Below are 23797 nucleotides of genomic sequence, written 5' to 3' on the forward strand. Positions count from 1 at the left end.
TTCATTCTTTTGAGCATTTTCTTCGTGTTCAAATGTGTCTGAGCAGACCCACCTGAAATGCCATGTGCCCATATCTTAATGCTCTAGTCACCTCTTCGGGACCAGCTTACTTAATGATACCATACCACATTGGGCTTTGTGAGCATTGCAGTAGTATCAATAATGTCTGCCACATAGTGGTACTCACTGTGCTGGGCTTAAAATGCAGAACACCAATTGCTGCGCTACACTCAAAGGTAGTTACACAAGAGCAGGTTAGCGGCTCATACATGATGCTGCCTCTTCTACCAGCAGTTAAGTAGAGGTATGAACTTGTGTTTGCCTGATTGTTGCCACCCTGAATTCGGATAAAGTAAAAAGGCTGAGGACTATTGCAGCATGGTGGTTATATACCACATATTTAGGGGGCATCGGAGAGAAGGAGCTTTTCCTTAGGCAAGCAGGAACTTCTAAAAATTTTCATCTTTTCCTCTGACCAGCTCTAGTAAATATTGGGGTTTGTCAGATTCTACTATGAGGTTCATTATTTTTGCAGTTCTGTCAAAAAATGTGAACAGCACCATATACAAAGTTAATGCAGCACATCAATAGGATATTTTTCCAATTATAATTTATATCTTAAGACCGAGTGAAGTGATTGAATAGTATTATCTTAGAGCTCATTCATACCTTTTTGTTTTTTACATATGCAAAAAAAACCCAGACATGATGTTCCCAAATAAAAGGGCACGTAAACATTATATAATAGGTATGTGTTCCACCCATAAAAAAGTGGATGGAATTTATTTAGGAGGCAGACATCTGTAAATTGGGTCTTTAGTAATTGCAAAACCTGTTAATTCTAAAGTTTCCTTCTTAAGACGATACTTGAGCTGCTGTGCCTAAAATCTAGTTTCAGCAACTATGTAGTGGCGATGCCAGAAGCCCTGACCTTCACATTAGTTCACCCTGATTTGTTTTGTTCTTCAGAGGAAATGCATGCTGAGATCTGCTATGCCGAGTGCCTCCTGCAGAAGGCTGCTTTGACGTTTGTGCAGGTAATAAGCCAATTGTGTGTTAGATTCTCAGTATCTCATGGTGATTGTCAAATACAATCCCGTATTCCAAAATGAGTCCCTTTTGTGCATCGCAGAAACTATGTATGAGGCCAATGATCAGAAGAGACTTCTGGACTTGTGCAGTAGTTTAAATTTAATTTCAAAGAGAGTCCTTCAACTCAAACAATAATCACTGCCTCTTTTCTGCAGAAACTGATGTTTTATACAAATTTGCTAATTGGGAAACTCTGTGCACACTTGGTGTGGCCAAGTGGATCAGTGCACTATCCCCCACTGGTTTTAAATGTCCCTGCCTCCCTCACTGGTGACTGACAGCACTGACTTGCTTGGAGCAAGCACAGTCTGCAAACCAGCACTGGGCGGCAGGGCATGCAAAACCAGTGGGCGAGCAGTGCGTGGAGCCTTTTGACCACACAAAGGGTGCCCTGGTCATCATAATTAGCATGTTTCACTAAACTTCATTGATTAGAACACAAAGTGTGATCTTTCTAGGGGCTATAACCTCTACAAAACTATGTGCTTGGTGTATACTATTGGTTTGCTCTGACAGACTCCCTTATTAGGTGTTTTTTGGGGATAAGTAATTAGAGAACACCCACAAGATTTCAGACGTCCTTAGGATTGCATGACTTTCCCACCACATGTGTACACTAGCCTTCAGGCTGACATTTTACTTGAGCGGGCAGTACAATTATAAACTGCTAAGAGGTGTTAACCATTGTGATATTAGGCAGGGGGCCATTTAGTAATGATATCCCAATGGATGACATCCCAACATGTTGGTGTGTAAGGCAATAGCTGCAGCGAGGATTCAACATGCAATTCTAAGCATATTATGATTTTTTTTTTTTTTTTTGTCTGAGCACGAATGAAATATTAAAATGGAAAATGTACCAATAATGATCTTTTGGTCTAATCTTGATTACAGTAAGATAAGCTAATTATGATAGGCTTGCTATTTTTATCTCTGACTTGCGGAAAGACTTTGTAATAGACTGACACAATGCAAAGCTACAGTTGGACTCTGGCATTGGCAAGGAACCACGCTGATACATGTCATTCTGCCATAGAGCTGTTTGGGTGTTTTCCTTTATCTTGATGTATTAATCTTGTTACATTATTCTAATGTTGGCTATATCATTTCACTGAAGAGGTTTCTTCATTGGTAGGCTGAGGCTCTAATGTCGGATATGTGGGGTCTGACCACTGTTACCCTATGTCCATTGATTAAACAAAAGTCATTGTGGCACAAAGAAAACACCGCGCCTCATTTCGTGTTCTTATTTCACGCCACTGCATTGTTGACTAGTCTACTCAATGACCAACTACTTGGCCATTTAATACACGGGAAGGAAGTAAAGGCTGAAAGTTTGATGTTCTTTGTAGTAGGGCTCCCAACACATATACAGTTGGCTTATATTGATGGTATGGTATCTGATTAAAAGTAAAGAAAAGATTCTTTTTGTTCATTCTTCTAGGATGAAAACATGATCAACTTTATTAAAGGCGGACTCAAAATCAGGACAAGTTACCAAATCTACAAGTAAATAATTTCTTCCATAAACTTTTATTTTTTTAGTCTTGATTTGTCTTTTAATCATTCACTGACTAATGCCTTGATGTTTGTATCCTGTAGAGAATGCCACCAAGTTCTTTCATCAATGGCACAAAACAAGAACTCAAGTGAAACTCAGCACCAATTTGAAGGTGGCGTTAAGCTCGGAATAGGGGCCTTTAATTTGGTAAGTGTTGAAACAACCTTTTTGTTTTTCTTGATGTTACTATTTGTTATATTCTGTAAGTGCAGCCAAAGTTTAGGTAGAATATGTTGAAACACTCTTCTAGTGCCAGAATATGTACATGTTTTTAGTTTGAAAAGTACAAAGACAACACCCTCATCAAACAGTCATGGCCGTGATTGAGTAGCATTTCAAATGACGTTCTTGCAGCAAATAAATGCCTTATAGTGTATGTTTGGGTTGGTCTCATCAGGGGCAACCTGTTAAATAATGCACCTGCTGACTGGGAATAGCTGCAGTCGATCTGTCATATAGCGTTCTACTACATTATATAGTGTTACTCATGACATGGAAGCTATTCAGATAAATGGCAGTCAATGTAAGGACATCTTGACTCGTGTATGAGTCACTGCATTGTCTCAGTTTTGGCTTTATTGCAGAAAAAAACAGTTATGTTACATTGAATATATTTTATGAAAGTAATTTATTTTTTGTTTTTATTTATTTAGCCGTTACATTTGCAGGTTAAAAGGAACCTGTCACGTTCAAAATAGTATCTGATCTGCAGGCAGGATGATATGGATCAGGAGGAGCTGCTCAGCTTGACTAGGCATTCTTGTGAGAATAGTTTCAGTACAAATACTGTAATTTTCGGACTATAAGACGCATCGGACCATAAGACGCACCCTGGTTTTAGAGGAGGAAAATGGGAAAATAAAATTTAAAGCAAAAAATGTGGTCATGACACATTGTTATGGGGCGAGGATCTGCTGCTGACACTGTTATGGGGGTAATGTCCCCAAATTCTCTACTAAACGTACCCAATCCTGGTAATGATCCTCCTGCATTGTATATGATCCCCATCCTGCTATATGCCCCCATCCTGATATATACTGCCATCCTTGTATATGCCCCCATCCTGATATATACCCTCATCCTGCTATATGGCCTATATCCTGTGTCACACAAAAAAATAAACGTTTATACTCACCTTTCCTCACACCATCAATTCAGCAACTCCTGATGTAGGAGAATAGACCTCTTCAAAATTAGAGAATATAGCAATCAGAGGTTAAAATTTAGCTTTTAATCTATTATATTAAAATCCTTATAGACTAAAACATTAAACCCAAAGTTCTCTGGATTGCTGTCGTTACACAGCCCTCACAGCCCCAGAGAACCTATGACATAACAAACCAATCAAAAAAACACAAAAAACACAATTCAAAAATTGAGTGTGATGGTTAGCACTCCAATAAGGACAGTGGTCCAATATGAGTATCTAAAAAATCATCAAAAACAACTCAATATAATAAACATATAGTGCACGGTAATCCTCAAATCTCTATGTGAGTCTGGGTGTAGGACCTGTTACCTCTAATGCAATACTGATGTCCCCTGATGAGTCGGAAGTGATGAAACGCGTCGGGACGAGGGCCAGGAATATTGTAGGGGCACAAGAGAGGACTAGATGTGGTCTGTTCTTGTAAGAGCAGAAGCCTTGGGGTGTTAGATGTTATGAAGGTCTTCTAGGGTCAGTATAGGGCCAGCTGACGCTGTGTGGACCCATATAGAGGAAGCCTTCTGCACCCCAAGCTGCAAGAATGGGTGAGATCAATCCTAACTCACTCTGTAAAAATTGAATTAGTAAATTCCTCTTTGAGGATTACCGTGCACTATATGTTTATTATATTGAGTTGTTTTTGATGATTTTTTAGATACTCATATTGGACCACTGTCCTTATTGGAGTGCTAACCATCACACTCAATTTTTGAATTGTGTTTTTTGTGTTTTTTTGATTGGTTTGTTATGTCATAGGTTCTCTGGGGCTGTGAGGGCTGTGTAACGACAGCAATCCAGAGAACTTTGGGTTTAATGTTTTAGTCTATAAGGATTTTAATATAATAGATTAAAAGCTAAATTTTAACCTCTGATTGCTATATTTCCTCACACCATGCAGCATTGCTCCTCCCCCTGTCTGTGACGGCAGCAGCGCCACTGTTCTGTGTGGAGCAGTCACGGTCACTTCCCTGCAGCACCGCTCGTCCTCCTGTCTGCCGGTCAGCTGACCTGCGTGACTAGTGGCGCGCACAGCGATGACCTCATCGCTGTGCTCACCGCTCTCTACACAGATCAGCTGACCGGCAGACGGGAGGACATCGCAAAGCTGCATGGAAGTGGCCAATGAGTGTATCGTACTTATTCACTGCCCCCCGCGCTGATGATAATGCATCATCATCAGCGCGGGGAGCAGTGAATACAGCTGCACATGATCACTCCAGGCTGTATTTGCCAGGGGTGATCACGGATGGCTGTTTACTATGCTTGCATCCCCCGCCCATCATCTCGCCCACCTGTCAGTGCCGGCGTACATATGTAATGAGCGGGCCCATGTGGTTACGGCAGGCGCTGCCACAGCCTGCTTGTGCCGCCGATGACCCGCTCCACCGCAGCACCCTCATTCCCGGCCGCAGCCCTATATTCAGACCATAAGACGCACCCCCCACTTTCCGCCAACATTTGGGGTAAAAAAAAAGTGCGCCTTATGGTCCGAAAAATACTGTATATAGAACATGCAGAAAAGACTGTCAATATACATACATACATACATACATACAATTACAGGTTATACTGAATCTATAGAATAAAAAAAATATACCATTTATTAATATTCATATAATTGTGGCTTGGTTTTTTTTTCATTTGCTCAGCTTCTTCTCTATACCATGCTGTCCACAGATTGGACTGCATGTACAACATGACAAGTTTCCTTTTACATTTGTGTGTTTGGTTTTTTTTTTTGTTTTTTTGTTTTTTTTGTTTTCTCATGTAGATGCAGGGAAATGGTGATCCAGTTGAGAAGGCTGCTATAGAGGTTGAATGTTTGATGTCACTTTTTTGTTTATAGGATTTTAGGTCCATTTCACCTCAAAGAATCAGTTGTCGAAATATTTTCATTTTTCATGCTTTCACTTTAGTTACTTTCTATGTTAGGGTCTTTAACTCATTGACATCAGTAGCAATACAAACAAACAAATTGCATAACCTCTCGCTCGCTAACATTGCACATCCTTGAATAATCATTCAATCATCTGTGGGCAGGCAATCCCTTTAATCCCACACATAAGCTTGTGATAATATTTCTATTTTTACATGAAGTTGTCTTAGATGAGAATATGACAGAGCCGGGCCCTTCTGGGCACTGACACATTCTGTTCTTTGCCCTGTGTTCATTGTCCAGATCTTACATTCTATATTGCTGATTTTTTCCAGATGCTTTCTCTCTTACCTTCAAGGATTCTCAGGTTGCTGGAATTCATTGGTTTTTCTGGAAACAGGGTGAGTGATTTTTCTGGAATTATTATTTTGTCCAACATTATTTTGAAAAGCTGAACTTTAAGGGGGAGATCCTCTCAACGAAAAAGTGATTTATACAATGGAATTCATAATCTGTATGGAAGAAAAGCCTAGTGTAGATCGTGCTCCAGTACATGTACGCTGATACCTCTCCACAAGGCCACCGCTTTGGCTTTTGTGTGTAGGAAGAAAGCTGTGAGTGAGCGGCTGAAGAAGATGGGGAGCTTGTAGATCATGAAGATGCAGGCACCTGCCTTTACAGTGGCGGAACGCTGCAAAGTTTTGGATGCAACTTCGTGAAACCCTTCGCGAAACCTGCCTTAGTCATGGCGGATATGCATACTTACTATATGGAGTGGGCTAAGGAGATGTACTCTCTCCATATAGTGTGGGTACTTGCTATGTTATATAGCCAGCACTGAGAGTAACTGCTGCGATCGCAACAGTAACACCCCTTTAATGAAACTATCAATTACAACAGCAACACCCCTTAGATCAGTGATTACCAACCTTTTGAGCTTGGTGTGTCAATATTCGTTAAAAAAAAAGAGTATAACTTGGGTGGTGTCACTTCTTCAAAAATCCATAATTATGTGAGATGTGTAGCTCTAATAAGTTATTGGATAATGACTGCTAGGGGGAGAGGAGATAATGGCCGCTGGGGAAGGAGGAGAGGAGATGATGATTACCTCCTCTCCCCCTCCCCCTGAATAGTCCTTGTCTCCTCTACTCCCCTACCACCCCCCACCCCCCCAGCAGTCATTACCTCCATTTTCCTTCCTACCCACCAAAATGTTTATAACCTATCCTGAGCAATGGTGAGCTGAATTCTAACTGGCAGCAACAGCACTCTATAGATGTGCTGATGTGTGGCTTTACTGCAGCAGCCACACTGCAATGGCGCCTATCTTTATGCTTCGCTCTGGTGGGTTAGAAAGGTGTGTTACGTACTGTGTGGTGCATAAGCACTTCTCACTCAGGACTCTGATTAAAGGTACAGAATAAAAATTAGTGGCGGCCATATCTCGATCTATTAGACTAGCGGCGGCCGGTGGTGATTTAACATCACAACACACCCCCCCGGTCGGTCATTTAGGGACAGTTTAGCCGCACATTTAGTTCTAGTTTTTAAATCACCGGCAGCTTGTCTCATAGATCGGGATGCGCCCGACCATCCCTGCCACGCATGTCAGCAAAAATGGCTCGGCATGTCACCGCTCACGTGTCATAGGTTAGCCATCACTGCCTTAGATGAAACTATCAATTACAACAGCAGCATTTAGGAAGTTAGAGACCAGTCAGGGGTGTGGGGGATTGCTGTCTTCATCAGTACCCCCACGACTTGCACTTGTTGTGCCAGGCTTCGGACACTGGGGACCATACAGCAAACTGCAATATTATCTAACTGCAGGATCCTAAGGAGACTAATAAAGATCTAATAAAACATATAAAAATGTAAAACCTAAAAATGAACCCTCTTTTCTTGAAACACAAATAGGTAATTTTTTTTTAATTTACTTAAGAATTTCGTATTTGTTATAATATGCATGTGCAACTGTCCAAACTAATGAAGTATAGAACTATTAGTTAATGCCAAAATGGGGGGGGACAAAATGACCGAATTGCTTGTCTTACCCCCCCCTCCCCTCCAACCGAAAAAAAACCCCAAAAAACTTTATACTAAAACTAGATCATGGACCTCATAATGGTACCAATAAAATATTGTAGCTTTTCCTGCAGAACACAAGCGCTCTTACAATGTGGATTTGATGCTTTTATTTTGCTCACAGCGCTCATCTCTGCTTATTTCGCTTTCTAATTATTTTCTTACTAGAAATACACAAAAGTTTAGCTTCAATATAGAATTACGGTAATTTTAATTTTTAAAAGTAATCCTATTTACGGTAACGACTTTTTTTTTTTTTTTTAATTGACCTAAACACCAAATCTGACTTGTACAATGTAAAATGCTAGTCCATGGTAATGTATATTTTCCGTACTCTGTGTAGCAATCACCGATACATAAACAGATTAGAGATGGGGCTGCGTGTAATCTAACATTTTCTGACTGCGCATTAGATAAGCAGATGTCTGGCACAGCTGGCATACATGTAAAGTGTCTTAATTGCTACAAACCATGTGAAGTGGTGCAGAACCGTGATGAGCATTGCTGTACGACCGCTGCAGCTCGTGTGCTAATGATTGCGCTGTGTGTTTCACAGGAGCTGGGGCTTTTCCAGCTGAGAGAAGGAGCCTCTGGGGCCAGTCTAAGGGCCATTCTATGTGTCCTCACACTCCTCTTCTACCATACATATGTCTCCTTAATACTTGGTAAGCTTCCTGACAGTATGTGCTCCAGTAGTCATACTCCGCCTATAGGAATATTCTTATATGAAATTGTTCTACATTTGTTTTAGGTTCCTATTAACATTTATCGCCTAACTTTGATAAATATGTTCCAGGGGTCAAAACTACTTCTCCATTCATTGTCCTCAGGACTGATGGAGATAACTATGCTTAGCCATCTCCCTCCCTTACATAGAGCGCAACCACCACTGGGTGCAAACAGGTGATTTAGGGCCTTTGTTCCTGGTCTGTCTGCTCTTCTGGGGGGTAAATGTAGTCTTTCGCAAACTTGAAGTTCAGTGCTATCCTTTGTGACTAAACTCCATGGAAGTATGCAATTTTTTTGGTTTTTCACTTAGTGCTCATATTGGTATAAATGTATTAGACACCAGACAACACTACATTTTGGGAACATTGGGGAAATAAATTATGGTTGGTTGAATTACAGTTCAATTTTCCCTTTCCAGGAACATTTAATATAAAAGTTGCAACCCACGAGTGTTGCAGACAATGTCTTTTAAAGAGGACTTGTCATGAATTGAAAGTGGCCAGTTTTTGCTCTTAAATACTTTGGGGAGCAGCAACTATATATTATTTGAATTTAAAAAGGGGGAAAAAAAAACAAAAAAAAAAAAAAAAACACCATCTAGTTCCATGTTTTTGTAGTCCATTCCAAGGGGGCGTTTTTTGGCTGCTCGGCATTATTACCTGTGAACACCACCTCTTGGTAAAGACCATAAAAAAATGATACTATCTGAAAAGGCCCATATGGTACTGTATAATGGATTAACAAAAAGTGGAATACTCTGGGAAGCAGCCGTGCTAACAAGTGCAAAACTGGCCACGTTTAACCTTGTGACATACTTTAAAGGGAACCAATCACCAGGATTTCCTATATAAACTAAATCCAGTGCTATACTGGCGCCATCATGCCGATTCTACTCATACCTTTTAGTTGTGAGATTGGATGTATACTTCCTGAAATACAGGCAAGTAAAGTTTGTGAAATGCACTGTTATTTGATTGATAGCAGCTGCAGAATATCTAATAGGTGGGTCGGGTTTTGCTAGTTATTCCCGCCCCTGTCTGCCTGCCTGACCTTCCTCCCCCAGCCTCTCTTATAACGGGGGAGGAAGGAGGGAAGAAGGACAGGCAAACAGGGGCGGAAATAAGTAGCAAAACCCGATCAACCTATTAGATATTCTGTTGCACCTATCAAACAGTGCATTTTACAAACTTTACTTTCCTATATTTCAGAACGTACACTCACAACTAAGGGTATGTCTAGAATCAGCATGATAGTGCCAGTATAGCACTGGCTTTAGTTTATATAGGAAAATCCGGCTGGTTGGTTCTCTAAGTTTCATGTCTAGTCTATTGTATCATATAGCTCATTGTTGGTACACTGTGCTAAAAATGATCTTTGAAATGTTTACTGTTAATCATTAACATGCCACTCTTTCTAGGTACTGGAGAAGGTAATCTTGAAGAAGCCGAAGCGCTCATTGAACCATACCTCCAGAAATTCCCAAATGTATGTAACCTTCACCTAAGCCTGTATGAGCATATATATGTATTACACCTCACCTCCTAAATAATGTGTTCCCTATTTTTTCAGGGTTCTATTATCCTCTTCTATGCTGCCCGTATAGATGTGCTGAAAGGAAACTTTGAACAGGTAATTATTTTACTGTTCCTTTCATTTTTTTATTTATTTTTTTTCAAATTCCAATAAGACTGTTACACACTTGCAGACAAAAGGAGTCACGTGTTAATAGGTGTAAGCTGCCATGTGAACAGGTGCAAGCTACTATGTTTGCAATAGCAGATAAACAGGATCAGCAGTACTCTGTATGCACTAAGGTATATGTGAACACTGACAATATGAATATTGAACGGCATTACTGCTATTTAGACTATACTTGTAGTATTGTTGTAACTGTCGCAGAAGATGGGCACACGCTAATTGGAGTACTCCTTATGTTGATCCTACACAATAAAGCTTGCCTCTCCTGGGCCAAAGCCTTCAAATTTAAAGGGTGAGTGGGATCCAGGTCTGATGTAGTTTTATTTGGGATGCCAAACTGTTATTACCCACATGTAATTGTCAAGAGAATGCCTATTACAGACTGACCATATAGCAAGTTTATCTGTTCTTGTCTATTGTATCTACATATGTCTATATTCCTGTGCGATTCATATGAACGATTTATTCTTTTTTTACCACAAGACAGATTTCAATAGAAGGGACAAGGAAATGTGTTGACGACCGGGATTCATTTATGTTGGCATAAAAGATGTAGTAAACAAGCAAATCGGTTTGATGTTCAAGAGCTGAACATATTTACTGTGTGCAGTGATTGTGAATGATTGCTCAGGGGCAATTAACAAGGATAATAATAGCCTAAGTGGATATATTGAGAACAATGAATATTAGAACATCAGATTACTATACACATCTACATATAATAATATTGAGTCACTTTGTAAGAAGCCTGTTCTTCTGGTTATCACTTGGAAGTAATGCTGACTACTGAGCGGCACGCCTGTAGCACCCAGCACAGATATTTTTAGAGAATCTGTTACCAGATTTTTGTTACACCATCTTGGACACTTGCGCCTGATTCCAGCGAGGTGTCACTTGTTAGGCTATTTGCTGCAGTTTTGATTAAATTCACATTTATTGGCTCTAAGATTTTACTAGTTTCTGAATGCTGAGCTGACATGCGCAAAACCCATGCACCCACCACTGATTGATAACTTTTTGTCTATGAGCAATGCACACAGAAGGCTGCCAATCAGTGGGGGGGTGACTTATGCAAAGCTCATTAATATGGAGGACTACACGGCAGCAGGTTTACTAGTCCTCCAGTGATAATCGTATGCTGATTAAAACAGTGATTTTAACAAAATAACACTACAGGCAGCCTTGTTAGTGACACATTGCTGAAATTGGGAACTGTCTCTACAATATTCTGCTGTCAGTTTAGCTGGCAAAGACCTGGTGATAGATCTCTTTAAGGCCCCCATACACATTAGACTTACATTGTCCAATCCCACTGATATCGACTGGCTTGGTGAGTCTCTAATCTGAATGTGCTCCACTCTCCCCCAACAGATAATGGTGGGGGAGATAATGATCCAGCGGCTTCGGTTTCACACTAACGATCCTTCTATTCTCTAAAGGCCCAGTCACACACAACGACTTACCAGTGATCCCGAAAATGATGCGACCTGATAGGGATCGCTGGTAAGTCGCTGGGAGGTCGCTGGTGAGATGTCACAGTCAGATCTTACCAACGATGCTGTAACGATACAGGTCGCAGTAGCGACCTGTATAACGATCTCAGTAGTCACTGGGACTCTGTCACACAGTGTCAACAAACACAGCAATGGGTTCTGCTCAGCAGGACATCGCCTTTGAAGAAAATGGCCTGGACCATTCTGCAACGACCGGCGACCTCACAGCAGGACCGGATCGCTGGTAGGTGTCACACATAACGAGATCGCTAACGGGATCACTACTGTGTCACAGAAACCATGACTCAGCTGCGATCTCGCTAGCGATTTGGTTATGTGTGACAGTACCTTAAGAGACAAGCCACCACCAAAACACTGGTTACTGCTGTCTCATGGAGAACAAAGCGAGCATACCTGTGAAAGCTTAACTGCCAGCCAAGTGATTCTCTGCACCATTGTCCGGCCGATGGTTATATTAGGGGCTTTAGTCTTATCTATGTTAGTTAAATGCTCAGTTCCAAGGCTAAAAACTTCCCAGCTAAAATGTGAGCAAAGAATCCTCTGCATAAAAAGTAAGAAGCCTGTGGCCACATGCTTATGTCATGCATCAAGATATGACCATCATTTGTTCCTTGCACACAGTTTGTCTGCGATCCACAAGTATATCATAATGTATATCGCTATTATTTTTCTAATATGCCCACTAATTCATTGTGCAGGCACAGGAGACCTTCAGGCAATGCATTGTTGCTCAGCAGGAATGGAAACAGATTCACCACCTCTGCTACTGGGAACTGATGTGGAGCCATACTTTCCAGCAAGACTGGCTGAAGGCGTACCACTATGCCGACCTGCTGTGCAAGGAAAGCAAGTGGTCCAAGGTGCTTTACTTCTATTATTTCCACAGTTTTATGCTTTCTATGATGTATAAGACGTAAGAATATGATTGTAAAGTTTCTGGGAATTCGTTCACAGCAATTAATTTTTTTTTCTTCCTTGTGTAGAAGGTTATGGTTGTGTCTTATGGCAGGCGGTCAGGATAGCGCAGGCGGTCAGGATAGCGCAGGCGGTCAGGATAGCGCAGGCTTTATTAACACATTGCTGTGCATTTTTTTGCTGCAGTTTTCTGATGGCATGTGTATTGTTGAATTTCTTTCTATAGTGGCAAAAAAATTTGATTTTGCTATAATTTCAGAAAACCATGAAAAAACAAAACACGTGCAGTGGCATGTCAGTGCAATCTTGGAGATTAGGCTAAAATCCACCTGAAATGACGAGAAGCTGAAATGATCTGTTCCCCGTTTTAACAAATGGTCCCGTTCAGTGTGACAAATGTTATACAAGGTGTTCAAAATAACATCTGTGTTTCGTAAAGCACCCAAAATGTTGGCAGAATTCCATTACAATTGCAATGACCTCATGGGAACCTGCTGTCACACAGGGAGAGGATTGTCCTAATGTGCTCCCATCACACAGGTATATTGAAGATCCCTATGAGGCCATGTTCACACCATATTTTCGGCCATAGCACTGTCCGTGGAAAAACAGATTACCGTATTTTTCGGACTATAAGACGCACCCTGGTTTTAGAGGAGGAAAATAGGAGAATAAAACTTTAAGCAAAAAAATGGGGTCATGACACACTGTTATGGGGCGAGGATCTGCTGCTGACACTGTTATGGGGGTAATGTCCCCAAATTTTCTTCTAAGGTACCCCATCCTGGTAATGATCCTCCTGCCTTGTATATGATCCTGCTATAAACCCCCATCCTGCTCATATACCAGCATCCTGCTCATATTCCCTCATCCTGTTCATATACCCCCATCCTATTGATATTTCCCCCATCCATCCTGCTCATATACTCCCATCCTGCTCATATACTCCCATCCTGCTCATATACCCCCATCCTGTTCATATACCCCCATCCTGTTCATATACCCCCATCCTGTTCATATACCCCCATCCTGTTCATATACCCCCATCCTGTTCATATACCCCCATCCTGTTCATATACCCCCATCCTGTTCATATACCCCCATCCTGTTCATATACCCCCATCCTGTTCATATACCCCCATCCTGTTCATATACCCCCATCCTGTTCATATACCCCCATCCTGTTCATATACCCCCCATCCTGTTCATATACCCCCATCCTGTTCATATACCCCCATCCTGTTCATATACCCCCATTCTGTTCATATACCCCCATCCTGTTCATATACCCCCATCCTGTTCATATACCCCCATCCTGTTCATATACCCCCATCCTGTTCATATACCCCCATCCTGTTCATATACCCCCATCCTGTTCATATACCCCCATCCTGTTCATATACCCCCATCCTGTTCATATACCCCCATCCTGTTCATATACCCCCCATATATCCTGTTCATATACCCCCCATACATCCTGTTCATATACCCCCCATACATCCTGTTCATATACCCCCCATACATCCTGTTCATATACCCCCCATACATCCTGTTCATATACCCCCCATACATCCTGTTTATATACCCCCATCCTGTTTATATACCCCCATCCTGTTTATATACCCCCATCCTGTTTATATACCCCCATCCTGTTTATATACCCCCATCCTGTTTATATACCCCCATCCTGTTTATATACCCCCATCCTGTTTATATACCCCCATCCTGTTTATATACCCCCATCCTGTTTATATACCCCCATCCTGTTTATATACCCCCATCCTGTTTATATACCCCCATCCTGTTCATATACCCCCCATCCATCCTGTTCATATACCCCCCATCCATCCTGTTCATATACCCCCCATCCATCCTGTTCATATACCCCCCATCCATCCTGCTCATATACTCCCCATCCATCCTGCTCATATACTCCCATCCTGCTCATATACCCCCATCCTGCTCATATACCCCCATCCTGTTCATATACCCCCATCCTGTTCATATACCCCCATCCTGTTCATATACCCCCATCCTGTTCATATACCCCCATCCTGCTCATATACCATCCTGGTATATGGCCTGTATCCTATAGCACAGAGAAAAAAAACGTTTATACTCACCTTTTCCTCACTCCCTCCAGCACTGATCATCTTCCTCTCAGCGGCAATGACCTGTGTGTGGAGCCGTCCCCCTGCAGCACGCGATGTCTTCCTGTCTGTGCTGATCAGCACAGATCAGCTGACCGGCACAGACAGGAAGACATCGCATGCTGCAGGGGGACGGCTCCACACATGGGGACGGGTGAGTGTACTGATTCACTGCACCCCGCGCTGATGATGACGACGACGACGACGACCAGTGAATACAACCGCACATGATCACTCCAGGCTGTAACTGCCAGTCGTGATCATGCGGACCGGCTCTTTACTATGCGCGCGTCCCATCTCATCCTCCCGCCCACCTGTCAGTGCCGGCTTCAGCGCTGAGAGATGGGCGGGAGGATGGGCGTGCATATGTAATGAGCGGGCCCACGTGGTCACGGCAGGCGCTGTTGCTGCCTGCTCGTGCCCCCCGATGACCCGCTCCACCGCAGCACCCTCGTTCCCGGCCGCAGCCCTATAGTCAGACCATAAGATGCACCCCCAACTTTCCCCCAACATTTGGGGGGAAAAAAGTGCGTCTTATGGTCCGAAAAATACGGTAACACTAGGACCAATTTTTGAATAGTATTACTCAGATGAGTTTGTGTTTTTTGTTTTTTTTTTTTTTACCAAATCTCCAGCCTCAGGGAGGGAATCATAATAAAATATTAACGACCTAATAGAAAGATGAAATAAAACATATATTTCTTAGTCGCTTCATTGGGGGACACAGGAACCATGGTTTAGTCTGCTGCCACCTGGAGACTGATACTAATAATACACCTTAACAAAACACTATTCCGCCTAACTTTAGCTTATCAGTTGGACGCAGATATATTCCCTGATGGGTCTTTGCTTGGGTAAGTTAGGAAAGGTTAGCACTTAACCTATCCTACTAAGTTTTACAAGGTCCATACCTTTTTGTTTCAGCAGACGCAAGTCTTGATAGGAAGATGCTGCAGGCTGCCGTTGCCCAGGCGGAAGCTTAAGCAAGAGTTAATACTCACATACTAATAGTATAATTATATTTTATTTTTTTTCTCCACCCCAGGGACAGCTTTAGGCTGTCCCATGGTTCCTGTGTCCCCCCCCCCCCCCCCATTAGAGCAACTAGGTAATTAAAGGGAACCTGTCACCAGAATTTTCGCTATTAACTAAAAGGATCCCCTTCTGCAGCTCATGGGCTGCATTCTATAAATCTTGCTACTGACCCCCCCTTTTAGACCTACATAACTTTATAAAATATTACCTTTTGCTATGTTAATGAGGTTTGCTGGCCCCGAGGGTGGTTTGTATTTCGTCTGTTATCCCCCATCCTGCCGCTGTTTGCCGTCCCCCAGTGTTCATGTACATAGTTGAGGCCGCAGCCCTCATTTTCCGCAGTGCTCCGGGAGTCTCACGCAGTCGCGGGACTGAGCACTGTTTTCAAAACGCGAGCGCCGGTGATGTTGTTGCGCAGGCGCGAGATTATGTGCTGCGCTGTGAATGACATCACCGGTGTCATCCAAGTACCCGTCCATAATCTCGTGCCCACGCTTTTACCTCTGCCTTCGCTGTTATGCGCTTGCGCTGGCTATTGCTTATTTTTATCATCCCTGTTTACCTTTTTTTGAAAACTGTGCTCAGTCCCGCGATAGTGCCACTGCGCATGCGCGAGACTCCCAGAGCACTGCAGAAGATGAGGGCGACGGCCTCATCTATGTAAAAGAACGCTGGGGGACGGCGAACAGCGGCAGGAGGGGGGGATAACAGACAAAATACAGCCCGCCCCCGGGGGCCAACAAACCTAATTACCATAGCAAAAGGTAATATTTTATAAAGTTGTCAATTAGGTCTGAAAGAGGGGCCAGTAGCAAGATGAACCTTTATAAAATGCAGCCCATGAGCTGCAGAAGGGGATTCTTTTAGTTTATTAGCGAAAATTCTGGTGACAGGTTACCTTTTAAGTTTTTTGGTACTTTGCGTAAAATTTTGTTCCTGCAGTCTTCATTGGTGGACACCACCCAACTTTGGTTGGTGGTCCGGTGCACATTTAAGTTATTTTTATCTTTTCATTTCCTCGGGCTTTAGTTCTTTTTGGTCCTTTGACTGCTTTCTTGCTAACTGAGGAAGCCTGATGTTAGTGGGTGAGGCATAGTTTGCTGGGCTAGGAGCAAACTTTTTTTTTTTTATTAAGGTGTATTCATGTTAGTCTACATGTTGCAGCAGACTACTTTTATGGTTCCTGTGTCCCCATTGAAGAGTTTGAGAAGTCAATTTTACATTGAGACCCAAAACCCCTAATTCCCAATCCCCAAACTCATCTGGACCACCCAAAACCTTTCTCTGTGACATGGACACGATTTACAAGGATGTTCTTAATCCACATAGTAATTTACCCTTAAAATATAGCATTCCACAAAGTGAACTTTAACGTGGACTTTAAGGCACATGAAGGACTTGATCATGAAAGGGAGCCCATGAAAGGGTTAAAACTAACCATAGATGAAAAGCTTTTCTGCTTTGAAGCAAGCAGACAATGACAGTTCTGTACATAAGCATGGTAACATTGTCATTGAGGTAGTTGGCGGATCTGAAGATGTCTGCATGTTTTGTGGGAAACAAATATTACCGTATGTATGGCCAAAAGTAGTCTGGCTTTAGAGGACAGGTACATATACATTATATGTGACGCCCTGGACTATCCATGTCGTCCCAGGTAGACACAACAACACTACACACCCCCATCCCAGTTAGATAACAGCAGTCAAACTTAAAGCCTTGTCACCACCCTCCAGGTTTGATGTCCACACTGGGGGGGGGTGGAGCCAGGCAGTTGGCTCCACCCACCGAGGAGTTCACAGGCCTGGAGGCGGAAAACATAGTAATAGGAGTCTAGCTTGGGCTCTGGTAGAGTCAAGTTCAAGTTTACAGGCAGACCTGCGCTCAGGCTGGGTTGGAGCCCAGTTACTATTGGCAAAGGCAGACTGTAGTGGCCGCCTGCAGGAGATCGGGAAAATGACCGGTGGAACCGTAAGGGACCGGGACGGGGTAGTGGCACGCCGGAACCGAACCGGGGAGCCAACTGGATACCAGAGCACCAGGCAGGGTACTCAGACCCCGAACTAGGCTAGAAGCCACCACCATAGTCAAATTAACTGATTGCAGTCTGAACCTCAGGGGTTCATTCGCACCTAAGTCCCGATTTGAAGGCAACAGCCCAACCATTCCGGATAAGTACCACCGCCAAGGGCAAGAGATCCAAAGGGCCAGCGTCTGCGGGCAAACTGGCTCCTACGACAGATACACGTCGGGGAGCGGACTACCGGTGCCTAGGCACAGGAGTCAAGATTCACATACAGAGGGGCAGGAGAAAGGCGGACATTACCAACCTAATCTGGGAAAAGCTGCAGCCGGCTGCGGGCCCCGTTCATCACTGTTTGGTTTACCAGTGACTCCAGTGTCTTGTCAGTGAGTACACCAGTGCCATCTGGCACCGTGCCGCGCTGCACCGCAACACTACACCCTGCACCCGGGCCCCAGCCCACCGGACCCCGGGACCAACATCCCCCTACCCACGGAGGGGTCAACACCTAGCTGCGCCACTACACCGCTCCCGGGGGCCCCCACACCTTCACCGCAGCGGTGGTGTCTACAATCACCACAACCCGTGGGTGGCGTCATGAACTATCACTTCAAACCAAACACCCAAATCCCCGCGTGTAGCGCCAACTTGCTTGCAGAGCGACATTACCCCCGGGTCTGTGAGAGGCTCGAGCCACCACCCGCAGTGCGAGCACGGATTCGAGCAGCTCGGCGGTCGCAGCCAAGCCCGCAGGGCGGTACACATCATGAGTTAATTTTATATATACAGTGGACCCTCTGTTTACGAGTAACTTGTGGTGCGAGTTTTTTTTGCTATACGAGCACACTCCCAGAACTGATTGTTCTCGTAAAGCAAGCTTCCACTGTATACTGTAGTTGTATAAAGCCGGTCTAAAGCTTTCAGACAAATTTCGAGATGTTTTTAAATCCTCAGCCTATAAATTACACTATTACTTTCAGAGGCTGACTTGACTAGGGGCACAATGTACCACATCATCTTGTAAATTTCTGGACTTGTAGGCTATTAACATCACGGAGTGCACAAATCCCGCGTCCCCTAGGCTTTTATATAACAAAAGCTTGACATTAGCCCTTTCTATACTATTAATAATGGATGAATAGCCAAACATAGCAGATCTAACTAGTGACACTGCCTGTGTTTTTCCTTTTAAGTAAATAGTTTTTATACTTTTAGTTTCTATGTCTTCATTAATTTTCTTCTTCTGAATTAATGAAATGAAATCCTAATGATAACTTCCTCCATGTCACACTTCTGATTTTAGGCAATTTATGTATTTCAAAAAGCTGCAATCCTGAGCATGCTTCCAGAGGAGGCTGTTGGGTCCACAGGAGAAGATATAGTGGCCTTGTTCAGGTGAGAGGTTATCTTTATTTACTCATATTTAAGGGGAATCAATCAGCAGGTTATTTCTGCCCCATCTGATGGCATAACACAGACCCTAATTGCACCAATATATCACTAAGGGTACTTTCACACTTGCGTTTATTTCCTTCCGTTACAATCCGCCCTTTTGGAAAACAGCGGAATCCGTTAACGGATTCCGCTGTTTCCCATAGACTTGTATGGGTGACTGATTGTACCAAAAGGACCTGCGTTGCTTCCGCTGGGCGACGCTCCGTTGCTTCCGCCCAGCGGGATTGCTTCCGCCCAGCGGGAGGAACGCAGCATGTAACGTTGTTTTGAGCAGCGGAATCCTCTGGATTCCACTGCGCATGCTCTTTTTGATTTAAAAAAAAAAAAACAAAAAAAAAACTTTATTTTGGCTCGCGGTGGCCGAACGTTCAGCTCAGCGCCCGGCCGTCGGCAAGCGACAGCGCTCAGCTGATCGCCCGCCCGCTGGCATGCCCGGCCGCCGGCAAGTGACAGCGCTCAGCTGATCACCGGCGGTCGGCTGCAGGGAGCGATCAGCTGATCACTCGGTGGCCGGCTGCAGGGAGCGATCAGCTGATCACCCGGCGGCCGGCTACTGGGAGCGATCAGCTGATCACCCGGCGGCCGGCTGCAGGGAGCGATCAGCTGATCACCCGGCGGCCGGCTGCAGGGAGCGATCAGCTGATCACCCGGCGGCCGGCTACTGGGAGCGATCAGCTGATCACCCGGCGGCCGGCTACTGGGAGCGATCAGCTGATCGTTCACAATAGTCTGCTGCTGGTAAAACTGTTAAAAAAAAAAAAAAAAAAAAAAAAAAAAAAAATCAAAACGAATTGCGTTGTTTTGCAGCATCCGTTGCATCCGTTGTGCCACTATATGCAACACATCCGTTGAATCCGTTACACAACGCAATGCAACGGATACCGTTCAACGCAAGTGTGAAACTAGCCTTACTGGACTGCTTGATACAGTTTTTTTCTGTTACAGAACTACCAGTTCTCTGAATGCTGAGCTCTGTATAACCTCACCCACAATACTGATTAACAGGTTTCTGCCTATGCACAGTGTATACAGAAAGGTGTCAATGGTGAGGCTGGGGATATACAGAGATCATGAATATGGAGGACTACATCACAGTAGGTATGCTAGTCATCTAGTGTTAATCTCCTGCTTAAAAAAACATTGATTTTTATTGAATCTACAACAAGCATCCAGTAAGTGACACGATGCTGTAATCAGGGTCTCTGTCTCTACATTATGCTGCTCTCAGATTAGGTGTCAAAAACCTGGTGACAGATTCCCTTTTTAAGACCACTCCTTTTTGTATACAGTGTGTCCACCCATATTCTGTCCACCGCCATTAACTTGAACGGCGGCAGCTATAGGCATAGAAGTGGTGTCTAGGTATATTAAAGTAGCCATGCGCTACGCAATGAAACCACCTATAGCGCCACCTGGTGTAAAACAAACAACATTTTATGGTGTGCACACAGCCAAGAAGGGGGGGGGGGGGTTGAGGTGCAAGTGAGAGGACCAAGGTCCAAACTATGTCAAGTACCAGACACTGCACTTTTTTTTTTTTTTTTTAAATATAATATAAAGTGCAGTGTCTGGTATTTGACATAGTTTGGACCTTGGTCCTCTAACTTGCACCTCAACCCCAACCCCCCCCCCCCCCCCCCTTCTTGGCTGTGTGCACACCATAAAATTTTGTTTGTTTTCCACCAGGTGGCGCTATAGGTGGTTTCATTGCGTAGCGCATGGCTACTTTACTATACCTAGACACCACTTCTATGCCTATAGCTGCCGCCGTTCTGAAGTTAATGGCGGTGGACAGGATATGGGTGGACAGTGTATAACCTAATAGGGTACAGAGACCCTAACAAAGAGCTGCTCTTGACCAGTCCTTTTTTAATGTGATCCATGAGCAGTCTTTGTACAATTAAATATATGCATTTAAACAATTCATAGTTTGCTGGGGTAATTGTATTGGCGGCCACAGCTTTTTCTGGTGATGAAATCTGATCAGCATTTTTTGGACCCACAGTTGGACCCACAGTGACAAGTTTGTTTTATTTTGTTTGGATAACCTCAAATGAAACCGTTGTTGTGATGAATTAGCAGAATCTTGGTATTCAGTAGAGGTTACTGCGGTGCTGTTTATTATCTCTGTCCTAATCAATAAGCAATTATACTATGATATACTGGAACTATGATGTGGCCTGATTCCATGTGATTAATAATTGTATGAGGGAAATCTCTAATCTTTGCTTTTAATAATGCTGGCACTAAATCAGGTTGTTTTTGTGTTTGTTTTTTTTTTTTGTTTTTGTTTTTTTTTGCATTTAAAACTTAGATAAAATATTAACTGTACAAGTGTTTCTCAGAGAGCACTGATCTGTTGTGTAGGTAGCCTTATATATATATATATATTACAGTGCCTACAACTAGTCTTCAACCCCCTGCAGATTTAGCAGGTTTGATAAGATGCAAATAAGTTAGAGCCTGCAAACTTCAAACAAGAGCAGGATTTATTAACAGATGCATAAATCTTACAAACCAACAAGTTATGTTGCTCAGTTAAATTTTAATAAATTTTCAACATAAAAGTGTGGGTCAATTATTATTCAACCCCTAGGTTTAATATTTTGTGGAATAACCCTTGTTTGCAATTACAGCTAATAATCATCTTTTATAAGACCTGATCAGGCCGGCACAGGTCTCTGGAGTTATCTTGGCCCACTCCTCCATGCAGATCTTCTCCAAGTTATCTAGGTTCTTTGGGTGTCTCATGTGGACTTTAACCCCTTCACGACCGCGGGCCGTAAAATTACGTCCTATTTTAACGTGACTTAACGACCAGGGACGTAATTTTACGGCCTAAACTTCATTTGATTGCCGTGGCCATAGCAACGGCTTTCAAATGATGTCCCCTGCTGTTTCTTACAGCAGGGGACCTTTGCTTGACCCCAGGGGGGGTGGCATCGCCACCCCCCATAGGCGATCGATGTGATTGGCTGTTCAAATCGGAACCGCCAATCACATTGATCACGCTGTTTTCGGCAAAAAAAAATGCCAAAAATAGTGTGATCTTGTAAAATCCAGCTAGGACCGGGGCTGCAGCAGCTCCGATCATTGGCTGGAAGCAAGCAGACACCGTGGCCCCCCCCCCCCCCCCCCCTGCAGCACTGATTGGAGCGATCGTGCTATGACGCGCAATCGCTCCAATCAGTGTGCAGTGGGGCGGTCTGATCTGCCGGTGGCCGCCCTCCCCGGGCCTGTGCTGGTCTGGGGACCCTCCCCCAACATGTCTGCAGCGTGCAGCACTGGCTGGTACTAGTGGTACCACGCCACCGCTGCCGCTGCTGTCACGGAGCAGGAGCAATGAGTATTGTGCTCACCTTGCAGCCCCTGCGCGCTTCCGTAATGGCCCCTGCTCGTGCCCCCCTGCGATCTGCCCCCCCCCCCGACATCCCGATCTGCCCCCCACTATCTCTATTCTGCAGCTCCTCCGGTATCCCTCCTCCCCTGCGCGCTCTTGTGATTTGCTCCTGCGCGCTCCCGTAATGGCCCCTGCCCGTGCCCCCCTGCGATCTGCCCCCCGCCATCCCGATCTGCCCCCCCGCCATCCCGATCTGCCCCCCCGCCATCCCGATCTGCCCCCCCGCCATCCCAATCTGCCGGCCTCCCCCGTGATCTCTATTCTGCAGCTCCTCCGGTATCTCCCTCCTCTGCTCTCCCCCTCTGCTGTCCCCCTCCCCCTCTGCTCTCCCCCTCTTCTGTCCCCGTCCCCCTCTTCTGTCCCTGTCCCCCTCTGCTGTCCCCGTCCCCCTCTGCTGTCCCCGTCCCCCTCTGCTGTCCCCGTCCCCCTCTGCTGTCCCCGTCCCCCTCTGCTGTCCCCGTCCCCCTCTGCTGTCCCCGTCCCCCTCTGCTGTCCCCGTCCCCCTCTGCTGTCCCCGTCCCCCTCTGCTGTCCCCGTCCCCCTCTGCTGTCCCCGTCCCCCTCTGCTGTCTCCCCGTCCCCCTCTGCTGTCCCCGTCCCCCTCTGCTGTCCCCGTCCCCCTCTGCTGTCCCCGTCCCCCTCTGCTGTCTCCCCGTCCCCCTCTGCTGTCTCCCCGTCCCCCTCTGCTGTCTCCCCGTCCCCCTCTGCTGTCTCCCCGTCCCCCTCTGCTGTCTCCCCGTCCCCCTCTGCTGTCTCCCCGTCCCCCTCTGCTGTCTCCCCGTCCCCCTCTGCTGTCTCCCCGTCCCCCTCTGCTGTCTCCCCGTCCCCCTCTGCTGTCTCCCCGTCCCCCTCTGCTGTCTCCCCGTCCCCCTCTGCTGTCTCCCCGTCCCCCTCTGCTGTCTCCCCGTCCCCCTCTGCTGTCTCCCCGTCCCCCTCTGCTGTCTCCCCGTCCCCCTCTGCTGTCTCCCCGTCCCCCTCTGCTGTCTCCCCGTCCCCCTCTGCTGTCTCCCCGTCCCCCTCTGCTGTCCCCCTCCCCCTCTGCTGTCCCCCTCCCCCTC

General features: G+C 44.9%; 1 protein-coding gene across 3 annotated transcripts in view; it reads left to right on the plus strand.

The window, feature by feature from the left end:
- The window catches only part of TTC39B (tetratricopeptide repeat domain 39B), a 143451-nt gene that overhangs the window by 96690 nt on the left and 22964 nt on the right, over positions 1-23797 (plus strand). For all 3 annotated transcript variants that reach the window (XM_075316945.1, XM_075316946.1, XM_075316947.1), the window contains 9 exons: positions 970-1037; positions 2537-2601; positions 2695-2800; positions 6072-6137; positions 8378-8486; positions 9968-10035; positions 10120-10179; positions 12461-12622; positions 19189-19280. In XM_075316945.1, coding sequence (XP_075173060.1) covers positions 970-1037; positions 2537-2601; positions 2695-2800; positions 6072-6137; positions 8378-8486; positions 9968-10035; positions 10120-10179; positions 12461-12622; positions 19189-19280 — 796 coding nt within the window. The remainder of the gene's footprint in view (positions 1-969; positions 1038-2536; positions 2602-2694; positions 2801-6071; positions 6138-8377; positions 8487-9967; positions 10036-10119; positions 10180-12460; positions 12623-19188; positions 19281-23797) is intronic.

Source organism: Anomaloglossus baeobatrachus, chromosome 1 (assembly GCF_048569485.1).
Source record: "Anomaloglossus baeobatrachus isolate aAnoBae1 chromosome 1, aAnoBae1.hap1, whole genome shotgun sequence".
Lineage (NCBI taxonomy): Eukaryota > Metazoa > Chordata > Amphibia > Anura > Aromobatidae > Anomaloglossus > Anomaloglossus baeobatrachus.